At 49.4% G+C, this 17,082-nt stretch overlaps 1 protein-coding gene across 3 annotated transcripts in view; it reads left to right on the top strand.

Moving 5' to 3' along the window:
* The window catches only part of ZNF362 (zinc finger protein 362), a 39,795-nt gene extending 25,451 nt beyond the window's left edge, over positions 1-14,344 (top strand). For all 3 annotated transcript variants that reach the window (XM_010836946.1, XM_010836943.1, XM_010836944.1), the window contains 3 exons: positions 8,960-9,038; positions 9,140-9,298; positions 12,518-14,344. In XM_010836946.1, coding sequence (XP_010835248.1) covers positions 8,960-9,038; positions 9,140-9,298; positions 12,518-12,634 — 355 coding nt within the window. In that variant the 3' untranslated portion in view covers positions 12,635-14,344. The remainder of the gene's footprint in view (positions 1-8,959; positions 9,039-9,139; positions 9,299-12,517) is intronic.
* Positions 14,345-17,082: the final 2,738 nt, after the last annotated feature.

The following is a 17,082-nucleotide window of genomic DNA, read 5'->3' on the forward strand; positions in this document are numbered from 1 at the left end:
CGTAACTTCTGTCAGGAGATTTTTTAAGGCCCCGGGCTATAATTTTAATCTGTGTACGTGTGAAAAGATTTTTCTTACCGTGTTATCTAATCAAAGATCTATCTAAGTTCCTACGTAGGATTAGGAACCTAGACCCATCAAATTTCACCTCTTGTTCAGGTTGTGCCTATACAACCTGTGATGGGAAAGTTACCATCTGTTTGGAGAATCCCTCATTGGTCAGTGTTTCTGGGCTGGCAGGAATGACTTTGCTCATAACCTTAAAGGCAAGGATTCCACAAGCCATGGAGTAGATTCAGTCCGGTTTCCTGGAAGCCTGGGGAGGCTGTATTCCCACTTATGAAGTACAGGCCTTGTTTCTTGCTATCACGCTGTCATGCCTAATTCAATGAAATTTGTCTTCAAATGTGACATTTCTGGCATGGTCATGGTTACAAATTTGATTTACCCAATTATATCTCATTAGGAAGGAGGACAGATTCTCAGTGAACCTGTTTAGAGAAACGAATGGTTCTATGAAGGACAAGTCTCAGTAAAGGCACTTTGAGTATTTTTTAGCAATCGTTCTGGGTAGATTTGTAGACACGGCCAATTACATGTCTTTTTAATAGAACTATCATTTTTAAATTTCCTTGATATTTCATCAGTTTATGTTAAATTTGTATAGTCCCCCTGCACCCTACCCTCTGTGATTCTGCAGGACTAACTGGAGCAAGGAACCATTTAAGGAATATTCTAGTCTAGTTTGTTCAAATATAGCCTTCTAAACTGAATAATAGTGGTAGATCAAAGGAAAGAAAAGGGGGATTTCTCGTATATTGGTGATGGCTCAGTTGGTAAACAATCTGCCTGCAGTGCAGGTGACCCAGGGTTGACCTGTGGGTCAGGAAGATCCCTTGGAGGAGGAAATGGCAACCCCCTCCAGTACTCTTGCCTGGGAAATCCCACGGACAGAGGAGCCTAGAGGGCTACAGTCCACGGAGTCACAAGAGTCGAACATGACTTAGCAGCTATTTCTGTTAGAAGATAGACTATTAACTGCAATTAAATCCCTTTTATCCAGTCCCAGATCATAATTCCTATTCCCTGATCTTGGGGAGTTATCTGCTTTGCAAAATTATCTCCTTCTGGACTAGACTTGGATCCTGGCTGCCTTGGCCTCAGGCAGTATAGGTCATGGTGATGGGGCATCTTGGAAGCCTGTGCCCTGGGTCTCTTCCCAAAGTGTAAAGAGCCAGTGCACTGGTCCAGTCCTCTCCTGAGGCCACGCACTCCTGATATTTCTTTCAGAAGACTCAAGCTCTGACCTGAAGCACAGGGCTTTACGCAAGTGTGAGGCAGAGAGCTAGATGTGTTGCTAAGATTGAATGACTCTGGTCTATTTATCACATACTCAACAAAATCAGAGTGGAGGAGAGTGGGGTCCTCTGTTCAGGTGTGATGTATAATCAGTTGTTCAGATTCAGAGCAAATTTTTTTAAACTTTTTACTTTGTATTGGGGTATAGCCGATTACCAGTGTTGTGATAGTTTCAGATAAACAGGGAAGGGATTCAGCCGTGCATATACATGTATCTATTCTCCCCCAAACTCCCCTGCCATCCAGGCTGCCACATGACATTGAGCAGAGCGCCCTGTGCTAAACAGTAGGTCCTTGTCGGTTATCCATTTTAAATGTAGCAGTGTGCACATGTCTATCCCAAACCCCCTAACTATCCCTTCCCCGCATTCTTCCCACTGACAACCGTAAGTTCATTCTCTTAAGTGTGAGCCTTATCCTATTTTTAAGTAAGTTCATTTTTCTCATTTCCTTGTAGATTCCACATATAAGGGATGCCATACGATATTTCTCCTTCTCTGTCTGACTTTAGTTCACTCAGTATGACAATCTCTGCATCCATCCATGTTGCTGCAGATGGCATTATTTCATTCTTTTCAATGGCTGAGTAATATTCCATTGTGTATATGTACCACAACCTCTTTATCCATTCATCTGTCAATGGACATCTAGGTTGCTTCCATGTCTTGGCTATTGTAAACAGTGCTGCAGTGAACATCGGGGTGCATGTATCCTTTTGGATCATGTTTTCTCCAGATATATGCCCAGGCGTGGGATTGCAGGGTCATATGGTAGCTCTATTTTTAGTTTTTTAAGGAACCTCCTTGCTGCTGTCCATCATGGCTGTACCAGTTCACATTCCCACAGAGCATATTATAGGCAGCAAAGGCACTGACTCATCATCATGATCTTTTAATTGATCTCATAAAACAGCGGCCCCCAGCCCTCAGGCCATGGACCAATAGCAGCCCATGGCCTGTTAGGAACTGGGCTGCATAGCAGGAGGCGAGCAGTGAGCAAGTGAGCAAAGCGTCGCCTGTATTTACAGTCACTCCCCAACGCTTGCATTGCCACCTGAGCTCCACCTCCTGTCAGATCAGGGGCAGCAGGAGATTCTTAAAGAAGTTGGAGCTCTGCTGTGAACTGTACCTGTGAGGGGTCTAGTTTGTGTGCTCCTTATGGGAATCTAATGCCTGATGACCTGATTCTGCGTAACGGTGAGTTGAATAATTATTTCATTATAGGTCATCATATATATTATGCACCATGTATCATTTTATTATATATTATGTAATAATAATAGAAATATAGTACACAGTAAATATAACCGGGTTGAATCATACTGAGACTACCGCCCTGCCCCTCTGTGAAAAAGTTGTCTTCTGCAAAACTGGTCACTGTGCCAAAAAGGTTGGGGGGTCCCTGTCAAAGCGTGTGTTATGACTGGTACCAATAAGTAGTTAAATCTAGGAGAAAAATCTTTTCAAAGACATTTCTCTGTGGATACTTCTAGTGCTGGTCTCTCTATACATGAAAATAAATTGTTGGGTTTTTTTCCTCCATCTTAAAAAGTACACAAATATATATGTTTATATTACATGTAATTATATATTACATATTATATTACTATATATTATATTTATATAAATTATATGTAATTACATATATACACACATAAAATTAACTCGGAGATTGAGCTTCTTTTCTTTTGATTTGCCAACTTTCTTATGCTAGAAACTTCATAGAACATGGGTACTCTAGTGTTTGGCTAATTAATAAAATGCGAAGAGTACAAAACGTGCTCTCATTGGGAGCATTTGTAAAGCTGGGGAGCAAATCTTTGGTGTTGCCCAGTGGCCAGCTGGAAACTCCCAAGAGCATCTGGGTGTAAAAGATACCTTGATAATTTATTATTCTGAATTGGGGGCCTGGATTTGAGAAATCTGGCAGAGTAGGCACAAAGCTGGCAGAGGAGGCAGAGTTGGAGCGTCAGTCTGGTAGGAAATAAACCCAGTAGCAAGTGATAATTAGAATCCTAGTGTTTTCAGAAATAGCTGTTTGTTTGAAAATATTATTTAAAGCTGTGACCAAACAAAAAATTCACAGGCCCTTGAGGGGAGAGTATTTTGTCAGAATGTTCCTTGTTCAGGGATTGCTCTCTGTTCTTGAGGGCACAGTTTTTTTTCCTTCTCTTTTTTTTCCCGAGTGATTTGAGTTCATAGTGGTTGGAAAGTAAACAAGCAACATAAGAGGGTCCTATCAACATTTAGGACAAATTATTAGTCATTACGCAGTGGCGTATGTAATTAAACCAATGTGTCCTAACCCAGTGACAAAGAGGTGGGTGTCCCCAGTGCCCGCAAGTCCCAGAATCCTTTAGATAAACAAACCCAAAAAAGCCAAACATAAAGAAGCAACCACATTCCAGGTTTCTTGTTTGCCACTATTCCACAGAGACTCCTGTTTTTTGCCCCTGGATCGAGAACCAGACGGTCAAGGCATATAATCAAATCCATCTTCCCAACATTGTGCCAGCAATAAAGGGGGTAAAAGAAGGTCATGTCAAAACAGAACCAGCTCCGGTCAAGTAGTAAAAGTGGAGCTAGAAGCAGGTTGAGCCGGATCCCCCTGGGAGTTGAGAGAGCTGTGCCTGGAAGCATGTGGGGGCTCGTGTAGTTTGAGTGGCCTGGCGGCTCTGGAGCGTCTGGGTGGGACCTCCATCTGTGAAAGGAAGGCACAAGATGGAAAGGTGACTCGCAAAGTGTTTGCGGAAATCCAGACTTCAGAAGGGTCAGCCCTGTAAGTCATAAATACCACGTGTCTTTAAGGAGAAATGAACAGGAATTTGTAGTGAGTCTATTCATGGTAGAGATACAGCAGATGTCTTGTGTTTCTGTAGATGAGGTAACACATCTGTAGGTAACACAGCTGTCGATGCCATGACGCAGAAATCAGGGGTAACCTTGTTTTATGAGGGGGTTAGTCCTCATAAACTAGCCCTCATGAGGGAGTCAGTTTGTGAGGTCTGAGAAAGGGCTCGGTGTTTTTACCTGTTTGGGGAACACCTGCTAGACAGTGGCCCTGGCTGTGCCTGTTTATTCAGGCTGCGGAGTGGGCTTTGCCTCTGTTTTCCTCCTCCTGGCTTTGTGATGCTGTGTGCATGTGCGATGCTAATTGTGGCAGGGTCGGTTTCCCAAGTGTGATGACAGTGACATCCTAGCAGCAACCGCTCCTTGTCAGAGAGCTTCCAAGTGTCCGCTCCCGCGTAAGGCGTGCAAGGTATGCCTTATACCTACTTTGTATACATACAGGGTATCCATAAAGTCCTTACACAGCATGAACCTGTTTCTCAATAAGAGATAATGAATCTGAAAAGTGCCACAGAGAGAGAACCATCTCAAGGAAGGTCCATTTTTACTGTGTCTATCATTGTTTTAGTTACAAAACACAGTGGGACTAAGTCACTCAATGTAACATGCCATTTCTTACCTGGAGGATAGAGGATAAATGGTAACTAAAGACTTCTTGATAATTCTATTTAAACATAGAATAAATTCCCCCTTTGTTTTTCATAAATTATCTTAAAAGAGATGTGAGTGTATTAAAAGCTAACGTTGTGAAAATGTCTTAGGAACGCTCCTTCTGTAAGTTACAGTCCTTAACAATCCATATTTTTAAAAAAATATTTATTATTTTGGGGTGCGTCAAGTCTTAGTTGCGGCATGTGGGATCTTTCGTGGGGAGCACAGGCGGCTTCACTTTGACTTTTCACTTTCATGCATTGGAGAAGGAAATGGCAACCCGCTCCAGTATTCTTGCCTGGAGAATCCCAGGGACAAGTGAGCCTGGTGGGCTGCTGTCTATGGGGTCGCACAGAGTCAGACACGACTGAAGCGACTTAGCAGCAGCAGCAGCACAGGCTCAGTAGCTGTGGCACGTGGGCTTACTTGCCTCGTGGGATCTTAGTTCCCAGACCAGGAATTGAACCTGAATCCCTTGCATTGAAAGGCAGATTCTTAACCACTGGACCACCGGGAAAGTCCCTACAATCCTTATTGTTATCCCCATTTTAGAGGTGAGGAAACTGGAGCTCAGGGAGGCAAAGTCTCTTGCCCAAGGCCACCCCGCTAAGAGGAGGCAGAAGTGAGATGTGAGCCAGAGTGCCAAGGAGCAGCCTGTGGCTTGGTGGGGGTGCGTGGAGGTGGGTGGGGTTGGGAAGTCAGGCTGCAGAAGAAGGTGGGGCGAGGTCCAGGCAGGAGAGCAAGGCGAGTCTTCTGGATGCCAGGGTGAGCTTGGGGCGGTTAGTGGGGTGAAGGAGCAGCCCAGAGGCACTGATTTCAGCTCTGCCTCCTTGCACTGCCCATGCCTGGAGTCGGTGGTGAGCTCCCCCCCATCACTACAGATGTTGGGAGTCAGGGCCAGGTGCTCCCTTAGTGGGAAGATGCCCTACAAAGAGACGACTCATTTTGGAATTGAGGACACGGCCCTGACTTGAATTTCAGAGGCTGAAGAACTTGGGGGCCAGTTATCAGGGGAACTGTGGCTCCCTGAAGCCCTTCTGAGCCAGCCCAGTGCTGAGTGCCATGCATAATGAGAGATCAGTGGCCAGAGGCAGGCTCTGGGCCAAAAGAACTCCTACCACGACCTGGAAGGCCGATGGATGTGAAAAATCCCATGAAAGCGGGAAATATGTGATGGAGGTTGGGGAGGATCATCTGGGTTGGGTGTGGAAGGGTCCATAGCCCTTTCTAGTGAGAGATGGGAATGGTGTTCCCAACTAGGGGAATGGCACGAACCAAGGCTCAGAGGCTGGTCGGGGGCTGGGGATTTGGATTCTGTCCCAGAAAAGGGGGTAACGTAGGGGTGTGAAGCAGGGCTGTGACAAGGTCGGATCCCACACTGCTGCTGTGGTGGAGGTCAGGAGAGGAGAGGCTGAAACTGAGAGTCTAGGAAGGAGGCTGGGCAGCTGGGGCACTCGGGGTGGAGGCCAGAGGAGCAAGGTCCAAAGCAAGGACCTGGTATCCCTGGAGAACCATCAGTCAGTCAGTCAACAAACACTTACGACATACCCTGAGGAGTAGGTGGTGAGGATAGGTGGTGATGATGTGAAGCGTAGTACTGCTGTCAGTGACTGACTTCAGGAGGAAAGAACTCACCTTCCTGTGTTTCAAGTCCTCTCTGAGGAGCCTGTGCCAGGCCCTGGGATGATGGTGGTGAAGAGACCAAGAGCATTCTTGCTCTCAAGGAGGGAGGGAGCCAGTGTCAGTGACTAGACATTGACAAAGCACGTGCCCACACACAGACTTCTGCTCAGGGGTAGGTGCAGGGGCCAGGCCTAGTCTGGGGTGTCAGGAAAAGCTTCCCCGATCAAGGGGCTTTTATACTGGGACCTGGAGTCTAGGTTCTAGCCAGGTATGAGCTGGGGGGAGACTGTGTGTAGAAGAGGAGCAGTCTGGATACAAGACGAAGGTAGGAAGGGACCTGAAATGTTCAGGGTGGGGTGGAGGGGAGGTGGCCGGGCTGGAGCCTTGGGGCGGGGAAGAGGCATGACCTGGGCAGCAGTGGGAGGCAAGGACTTTGGGGTGGGCATTGTGGGGTTTAAAACAAAATCAGCATACGTCCTGGGGTGCCTTGGTCCCCTCTGCCACCTGACCCCTAGCTGACCAAGTTCCAAGCCCTAAGGGGGACAAGGATAGGATGAAACGGAAGGTTTCTGGCAGCAGGTGCAACTGGTCCAGGTGACCGTTAAGGTGCTCCCATTGTAGAGACGGGGTGCAGCTGCCTGGGATGATGTCCCCAAACATGTGACACCCCTAAATGTGCAGGTAGAACAGAGGTCCTCAGAATTGCAGCCCAGCTCCACCTGGCCTGTCTCCATGCAGCCTGAGATGCACTGTCCCTGCCCTTGGGGCTCCCCGTCTACTAGAGAAAACAGAGGAGGGGGCGGTCACGTGCTGAGGATGCAGCCAGGGCACAGGGGTGGTGAGCAGAAGCATCCATCAGACACGGTTGCTGATGAGAAATGGTCCTCCTACCAGGATGCAGGGTGCAGGAGCAGAAAGGTGAGGCCGATCGCAGGTGAAGGGCCCTGACTGGCACTCTAGGGATCTGGACTGTCAGTGTTCATAGTGGGCAGTCAAGGTCATGGGCTCACTGATGGCAGGGAGTGTTCCTTATTCCAGCCTGGTCAGCACAGGGCCTGGCCAGAGGGACCTTAGTTGTTTGATGAATCTGTTGATGGGCAGAGTAAACCAAGGGGGTTGGGGCTTTTGGGAAGGAGGTGGACCACATGGTCAGAGCTGGACTTCCCCCTCTCATCTAATGCTTGTTGGCAACTTAGACAAAAGAGGTCCATGTCTAGCCTGCATTTCATTGCCCACCTGCTTGGCACAGGATTTGCGGAGCAGATGACTGAAGACAAGCCTAGGAGAGCAGGGAGGGCCTCCCGTCCCTGTGTGTGCAGCGCTCCTGAGCCTGTTTTGCACTAGATCCCAGTCCCCCTCCATCCTCACCTGGCTGCTGGGCGAGTGCAAGAAGCAACAGCCATCAGAAAGTGCAGCCATCAGCCTTGAAGTCACTGCTCCCAAGTCTCCTTCTCAGTGAGGACCCCCACCACCCTATTTAAGATTACACCCCGACATGACCCCTCTCATCCGCTTTCTTCTCAGAGCACTTATTACCTTCTACACACACTTTACTTACTTATTTCATGCTTGCTTGTTTGTTTCCACAAGGCAGTGAGTTTGTCTGTTTTGTTCACTTATATGTTCTGAGCACCCAGGGTGGTTCCTGGCACACAGGTGCCCGACACAGTAATTGTTAAATGAATGAATAATAATAATAATGGTAAGTGGTGATGGAGTGCTGACTTTGTGCTGATATTTGGCTAAGCCCCTTTGCATATTATCTAATGTAATCTTCACAAAGCCTACCCAGTGAGGTGGACGACTGCATTTTTATACCCATTTTGCAGATGAGGAAACTGAGGCTCAGTGATTTGACCACGGTCACCCGGCTAGTAAATGGTGGAGCCAGGATGAGAACAAAAAGGGGCTCACAGGAAGGACACAGAGGGGCTGACCTTCAGGGCCACCCTGCCCTGAAGTCTCTCAGTAGCTGGGGTGACCAGATAGCCACATTGGGGGTGGAGGTGAGAGTAGGCAGGACATAGAAACTGGGGGCCAATTGGGGAGTTGTCTCCTGAGAGAGGCAGGCAGGCAGGAAAGGTCCTGGCAAAGCTGTGAATCTGTTCTTTTCATTGGGTTGGTCTGCAGGTGACTTTTAGAAGAGGGGCAGAATGCAGTCAAAGTAAGCCCACCACAGTGATTACGAGGCCTGAGTGGGTGCTAGTGGAGGGCTGGGTTTAGTGGGGCCCTGTGAGGAGCCTGGAGGCTCTGGTCAGAGACCAGCAGTGGGAGGCTGGAGAAGAAAGGACAGGGCTCGCCTTTGAAGTCCCAGCTCTTGTCTGGGGCTCACTCAGGGTCAGGGGAAAGTGTGTGGAGCAGGGAGCCTGGGAGGCTTGGGGGCCAGAGGTGTGGGGCAGGCCAGCCAAGGGCTTGGGGGCTGGAGCTGGCCTGGGGGACCTGCCAGGGACTCCACCTCACTGGGCTCCCCATTGCAGAATCCACACAGGCGACAGACCCTACAAGTGCCCACATCCTGGCTGCGAAAAGGCTTTCACTCAGCTCTCCAACCTCCAGGTGAGTGCCTGCCTGCCCACCCCGCCTGCTAGGTGCACGGCTCCCTCCACCCCCTCCAGGGGAGCCCAGCTGCCTCCTGACCCCTGCTGTGCTCCCCACAGTCTCACCAGCGCCAGCACAACAAGGACAAGCCCTACAAGTGTCCCAACTGCTACCGGGCCTACTCGGACTCTGCCTCCCTGCAGATCCACCTCTCGGCCCATGCCATCAAGCACGCCAAGGCCTACTGCTGCAGCATGTGTGGGCGGGCCTACACCTCGGTGAGTGCCGGGCCCCTGGGAGCCTCTCCTTCACCCCAGCCCCCTCAGACCTGTACTGATGCTCCCATTTTCCAGATGAGGAAACTGAGGCCCTGGAAGAGGGTAAGATCACAGTGAATGTCAGAGCTGGGCCATCCACTTCCCCGTTCTGTTTTTGGCTGCCTCAGGCTAAGCTCCTCTCAGGCAGCCTTTTAGCCTGGGTGCCAGAGGCGTGGTTTCCTCCAGGCAGTGGTGGAGGGGGGCCTGTCACCCTGCTTCCCAGGGCCAGGGAAGGAAGGGGCCTTTTCCCCACTGGGGAAGCTGCAACCCCTATCATGGCCACAAGGGGGCATAGTGACCTGGCCCTGGAAAGGTGATATACCAGGAAAGGTCCAAACAGGGCCAGAAAGGTGCCAATCCCCTGTCCTCCGGTGGGGATTTCCCTAAACAAGGGCCTTTCAGACCCAGGGGAGGGAGTCCAGGTGAGTCACTCATGTGTATCCTTCAGCCTAATCAGATATTCTGGTTAACAGACCCCCACATGTACCCAGTGACCCCCAAGCCTCAGTTTCCTCATCTGTAAGATGGAGGAGCTAATAGTTGTTAACTCATAGCACTGTTGACTGGCAGAGTCAGCGCCTGATAGACCTCAGCTAACACAGTTATTTATTTACTCAGTGTTTACTGAACACTTGTGCCAGGCACTTGGGAATCAGGATGAATCAGACAGACGTATTCTTTGCCCCCAGGCAGGTTAAGAGTCTACTGCTGGAGACGGACATTAAACAAGTAACCACACAAGTGAATATGTAGTGACAGGCCACGGCAACTGCTCTCCAGCAGGCTTTCTCAACCTCGGCCCACGCTGACGTTTTTCTGGGGGTGCTGCCCTGAGCATTATAGGATGTTTAGCAACATCCTTGGCCACATTCCACTTAGCAACCGCTCTTGGAAAATGCCTCTAGACATTGCCAAATGTCCCTTGGGGGAGAAATTGCCTCTGATTGAGAACCTCAGCTATAAAGGAAAAAAAGAAACATATGTTTTGAAAGACAGCTGCAGGGAGGATAAAATGGAGTTGGGGAAGGGAGATGGTTTGGGGTAGGTGTGTGAGGAAGTAGCATTTAGAAGAAGGCGTGGGGGATAATTCCAGGTGAGGAGAAGAGGAGGGGAGGAACTTTCCAAGCAGGGGGACAGTGAATGCAAACACCCTAGGTGGAACCAACGCAGTGTGTTCCAGAAACTGAAAAATAATTAGGTCACATGAGGCTGTGGGGCCCTGTTAGGAAGTTTGCATGTTTTCCCAGGTGGAGTGGGGACCATGGGGAGAAGACTGTCCAGGAGGGTTATTTTGAAAGTTCACTTTGGCTGGAGGGGGCAGATGGATCGCACCTTAAAGGAGGGGTCACCAGCCTTCAGAGCCATGGTTCTTAGAGGGGATCTGAACTCTGGGAGAAAGGGGCTGTCAGATCTCACCTGGCCTAAGGCCCCACCCTGAACTGGGCCTGACTAGACTCCACAGAACAAGAATAATTACCTTTTCTGAAAAAACATTTTAGTGGATTGACGTTTAAACTACTGTAGTACATAAAAGAAACATTTGTGACTAGTGAGCCCTCATGTTTCCGTTGGGGCTTCCCAGGTGGCTCAGAGGTAAAGAATCCTGTCAATGCAGGAGATACAGGAGATCTGGGTTCGATCCCTGAGTGGGGAAGATCCTCTGGAGGAGGAAATGGCAATCCACTCCAGTATTCTTGCCTGGGAAATCCCATAGACAGAGGAACCTGGCGGGCTTCAGTCTATGGGGTCGCAAAGAGTCAGACACAACTGAGCACGCACGCACGCTGCCATCAGACCCCAGACTGCATCAGACTGCACCAGGTGCCAGGCTGCCATCAGACCCCAGGACCTGGCATCAACCAGTCCTTCCTCATCCATATCCCTGTTTTTTTGAAATAAAACTGACATATTGTTCCATCTGAAAATTTTCACTTTGTGTCTTAACTTATCCACAATACCTTTATAATACTTTAAAATGATTCACCATAGTCCTTAATATCATCAAATACTCAGTTGGTATTCACATTTTCATTTGTCTCATGGATGGCATAATTTATAATTTTATTTATTTATAAATTTTATTTTTTAATCAAGATCCAAATAAAATTCTTACATTGCACTGGGTCAGTATAGCTTTTAAACTATTCTTCCTTGCCCCCACCCTGATCCCAACTGCCTTTTCTTTGCAACTTACTCACTGAAGAATAGTCTCCTTGTTTGGATTTTGCTGACTGCTTCCCTTTGGTGGTGGTTGATAGCACTTTGTCACCACATTTGACGGCTTCCTCTGCCCGATGTTGAGCAAACTGAGGTAGGAAGCCAAGAAGTGGCAGATGGAAACCAGAGCACCACCAGGCAGGTTAGTGTGAGGGCCTGTGGGTCTGCAGGTGAGCCTTGGGTCACCTCACCCACCCAGTCTTGGGTGTCTCAGGTCAGACTCAGCCAAAGCTGGGGTGGTGCTCAAAGGACGAACCGAGCATGCCCAGTTTATGCTTCTAAAGTCACCAGTCAGATCAGGCCCCAATTCTTCCCAAGGGAGGGGAGAGCTTGGGGATGCTTCTGCTGGGGCTCCCATCACCACTTAGAATGAAATGTAGAGACTAGGGAAGCAGTGGTCCCCTCAGCCCTGCTGCTTGCTAAGAGCTTTACCCTCATCACCATAGCTACCCTGTGAAGTCCTTCCTTCCCCATCCCTGCCTGCAGAGGAGGAAACTGAGGCTTAGAGGGGTGAGATGACTGGTCCAACGTTCCACTGCTGAGAAATGGCAGAGCCAGGGTCACCCGAGGCCTACTGCTCCACCCTCACGGGGAGCACCGGCCAGATGGGGGCAGGTCTGCTCCACTGGACAGGACTCCACTGCAGCTGATTGGTTAATGGCCTGGTCCTAGAGAGTTCCAGGTGGTCACTGCTGAGGGACGAGCCTGATGCCTGCCTGTTCTCTAGTCAGCACACAGTGGGCTCCGACTCTGGTAAATGAACCAGCCCCCACCACTCGCAGAAATGCAGTATCCCTGCAGCCAATACCAATGTCCATCTGGCACCCCCAAAGCTGTGGCTGTCCACCTTTAGCCGGCTCATCTACCCAGGAGCCCTCCAGTGGCCGCTTATAGGAACTGCAGCTCCCCCTGCGCCCTTGCCAGCAGCTGGTTTTAAGTTCTGAATCTCACCCCTGCCCGCAGGAGACCTACCTGATGAAGCACATGTCCAAACACACAGTGGTGGAGCACCTGGTGAGCCATCACTCGCCCCAGAGGACGGAGTCCCCCAGCATCCCGGTGCGAATTTCCCTCATCTGAGCCGACCCAAGGCGCCGCCCCGTCCTGCCCACTGGCAGACACAGACCCAGGCAGCACCGGCCCGACTCCTTCCAGGGGCCCTCCAGGAACAGCCGAGCTCTCTCATGACCTTCCTGACCTTCCAGAAAGCCTGGGCCGCAGAAGCCCTGCCCGGTCCAGCTCCGGGGGCGGCCAGGCCAACTGCAAGATTCTGGACTGTTTTGGTGGCATCCAAAGACGATCTCAGAGCACTTTGAACCTCTCCGCTGGGTTTTCCTTTTCTTCCCCCATCCTTCACTTGCTTCACTGTTTTTTTTGTTTTGTTTTGTTTTGTTTTAAGTTTGTTTTGGAAAATAACAAAAAAAAAAAAGATATTTATTGGCCAAGAAGTTGGTGCTGCTAAGACCGAGAAATGGAAAGAACCGGACAGATGGACACAGAGACCCGGAGGGCTGCGTGGGACCTTCTCTTGCCGCGGCCTCGGGTCTTGAGGGGAAGGCGTAGGCCTGAGAGTCTGGACCACAGTGGGGCTCCCCGGTGGGAGGGGCAGGAAGCAGCTGGAGTGAGCCACTCGCCCCCCCGCCGGCTGCCAGCTCGAGCCTCCAGAGCTGCGCCCTGGGCATCACTGAGCAGAGGGACGTGGCAGCTACCAGGGCTGCCCGGGCTTCAGGAGACAGATGGAGAGGGGCCGGGAGGTCCGCAGGACCAAAGGGTGCAGGGTTGGCTGGGCTGGGCGCAGGCCCAGGGACACGGGGTGGGGGCGGGCTGGGTAAGACCCGGTGCCCCCACTGCCCTGAAGACCACCCCAGTCTACCTCAGTGCTGGCCAGGAAACCTATCGGCTACCTCTCCCACCATCCCAGACTGTGGGCAGCGGGGGAGGGAGTGGGCCTGGGGCAAGGACCCCCTCCGCTCTGCAGAATTTCCTCCGGTTGGGGCAGTGCCCAAGGAGGGGTTACTTGTCTTCCCTGCCATGGAGGGGGATCCCCAGCCCAGGCCCTAGGCCGCTCGGCAGGGAACAGATCCTTGGGGAGGAGGGTCCCAAGAGCAGACCCTGCCCTCAGCCCCCACAGACACACCCCAATCTGAAAGCCATGCGTGTCCGTGTATATAGGAACTATGTACAGAGCCCGGAGAAGCCCCCTCTACATCCCCTGGGGAAAAAAAAAAGAAAACTAGACAGAAACTCATCTATATATTCTGTATCTGGAGTTCCGTTTTGAATATTAACTGTGTTATTTTTATACACTTTTTAAGCCTTAACTCGCCATTGATTTACCAGTTTAACGTCTCCCGGGGTTTCTTTTCCCACGGAGTTCTCCGCCCCGCCCCCACCCCTTTGTTTGACTTGCGTCGTCTGATACTCAGTATTGTAGCTTTTCGTCCGCATGTTACTACCCTGTAAATACGCTGTTATACATACTGTTAACACCCTTTGCTTTTTTTCTATGGGACCTCCAGGCCACCGTATTTAGAACTAGTTACCTTATTAAAAAAGAGAAAACAGTCTGTTGGCTTCTCAGTCTGCATTGTGGTGGCAGGGAGGTGAGGGCAGGTGCTCCCCCCCAATGCGCTTCAGGAACACAGTTTGCGTTCTATTTAAGAAAAGGGGTGGGGAGGAGAAAAAGGTCAAATGTAGGGGAAGACACTAAAGGGGGCAAGAAACAGGAATCCCAAACCCTCTGCTCTTTGTATTTCTCTGTTGTGAAGAATAAACTGTACCTGCAGCCGGGTGGCAGCGGTGTGTGTGCTCTGTGCGAGGGCGGGGCCGGGGGGCACCTTTCCACGCTCCTCTCCCCTCCCCCGCGCCACCCCCTCCAGAATTGGGAAGGAAGGGAAATGGCCTGTCTCGTGTCCATCACTTGCAGCCAAGAACCACGAGGGCTCCGAGGAGTGCAGTCCTCCATGGGGACTCATGGTTGAGTCAATTTCTCTCTCCCAGGGCCAGCCTTGCTAAGCTCTTGGGGAATTCCTGCATTTCCCTCCTAGGCAATCAAAACATTGACCCCCCCGACCCCCCATGGGGAAGCTGTGTGTGAAGGGGCCTTCTTGGTCCCCTCAGTCACTGGGATAGCTGGAGGCTGTGAAACTGGAGCTGCTGTTGCTGCTGCTGCAGGAGTCCCAGGATGAAGCTGACTCCGAACAAAGCCAAGAGGAGAGCCGGAGACACATCACGGAGTCCTGTACCTGGCCCAGTCCCAGCACTGACTTGTTACATAAGCCAGTAAATCGTCATTCGGGTTGTCCTTTCGTTTTCCTCCAAGAGTCAGTTGCTAAACGTTGACCAGCACACCACTGGCTGACTCTCCAATCAGAAATCTCCATTTGGTGAGTTAGGGACAAGTTTGGAGCTGGTGGGCACCTGATAGGGAAAATCCTACGTAGGCAGGGGTGGGGTGGGCTGTGTTGTGCGGGAGACAAGCAGGAGGACAAAGGAGGCAGAGAAGCAGAGATGGACAGAAGAGACCAAGGGCCAGTGGCACCCTCAGCCCCTGACTTCGTCTCCATCTTTTGGCTAGCTCTAATTCCCTGCTTGCTCTCACATCAGTGAATTTATTCAGTATTTATAAATTGCAAATGGTGTAGCGTCTCTTCTTTTCACAGCTATTTGCAAGGCCTCCTCAGACAGCCATTTTGCTTTTTTACATTTCTTTTCCATGGGGATGGTCTTGATCCCTGTCTCCTGTACAACGTCACAAACCTCTGTCCATAGTTCATCAGGTACTCTGTCTATCAAATGTAGTCCCTTAAATCTATTTCTCACTTCCACTGTATAATCATAAGGGATTTGATTTAGGTCATACCTGAATGGTCTAGTGGTTCTTCTACTTTCTTCAATTTAAGTCTGAATTTGGCAATAAGGAGTTCATGATCTGAGCCACAGTCAGCTCCCAGTCTTATTTTTGCTGACTGTATAGAGCTTCTCTATCTTTGGCTGCAAAGAATATAATCAATCTGATTTCGGTGTTGACCATCTGGTGATGTCCATGTGTAGAGTCTTTCTCTTGTATTGTTGGAAGAGGGTGTTTGCTATGACCAGTGCGTTCTCTTGGCAGAACTCTGTTAGCCTTTGCCCTGCTTCATTCCGTATTCCAAGGCCAAATTTGCCTGTTACTCCAGGTGTTTCTTGACTTCCTACTTTTGCATTCCAGTCCCCTATAATGAAAAGGACATCTTTTTTGGGTGTTAGTTCTAAAAGGTCTTGTAGGTCTTCATAGAATTGTTCAACTTCAGCTTCTTCAGCATTACTGTTTGGGGCATAGGCTTGGATCACCGTGATATTGAATGGTGTGCCTTGGAAATGAACAGAGATCATTCTGTCGTTTTTGAGATTGCATCCAAGTATTGCATTTCAGACTATTTTGTTGACCATGATGGCTACTCCATTTCTTTTAAGGGATTCCTGCCCACAGTAGTAGATATAATGGTCATCTGAAAGATATTCCCATTTGAATGCAGAGTACCAAAGAATAGCAAGGAGAGATAAGAAAGCCTTCCTCAGCGATCAATGCAAGGAAATAGAGGAAAACAACCGAATGGGGAAGACTAGAGATCTCTTCAAGAAAATTAGAGATACCAAGGGAACATTTCATGCAAAGATGGGCTCGATAAAGGACAGAAATGGTATGGACCTAACAGAAGCAGAAGATATTAAGAAGAGGTGGCAAGAATACACAGAAGAACTGTACAAAAAAGATCTTCACAACCCAGATAATTACGATGGTGTGATCACTCACCTAGAGCCAGACATCCTGGAATGTGAAGTCAAGTGGGCCTTAGAAAGCATCACTACGAACAAAGTTAGTGGAGGTGATGGAATTCCAGTTGAGCTATTTCAAATCCTGAAAGATGATGCTGTGAAAGTGCTGCACTCAATATGTCAGCAAATTTGGAAAACTCAGCAGTGGCCATAGGACTAGAAAAGGTCAGTTTTCATTCCAATCCCAAAGAAAGGCAATGCCAAAGAATGCTCAAACTACCATATACTTGCACTCATCTCACATGCTAGTAATGCTCAAAATTCTCCAAGCCAGGCTTCAGCAATACATGAGCTGTGAACTTCCAGATGTTCAAGCTGGTTTTAGAAAATGCAGAGGAACCAGAGATCAAATTGCCAACATCAGCTGGATCATCAAAAAAGCAAGAGAGTTCCAGAAAAACATATTTCTGCTTTATTGACTATGCCAAAGCCTTTGACTGTGTGGATCACAACAAACTGTGGAAAATTCTTCAAAAGATGGGAATACCAGACCACCTGGCCTGCCTGTTGAAAAACCTGTATGCAGGTCAGGAAGCAACAGTTAGAACTGGACATGGAACAACAGGCTGGTTCCAAATAGGAAAAGGAGTACGTCAAGGCTGTATATTGTCACCCTGCTTATTTAATTTATATGCAGAGTACATCATGAGAAACGCTGGGCTGGAAGAAGCACAAGCTGGAATCAAGATTGCTGGGAGAAATATCAATAA

The sequence above is a fragment of the Bison bison genome, unplaced genomic scaffold, assembly GCF_000754665.1.
Source record: "Bison bison bison isolate TAMUID 2011002044 unplaced genomic scaffold, Bison_UMD1.0 scf7180017864068, whole genome shotgun sequence".
Taxonomy (NCBI): Eukaryota; Metazoa; Chordata; class Mammalia; order Artiodactyla; family Bovidae; genus Bison; species Bison bison.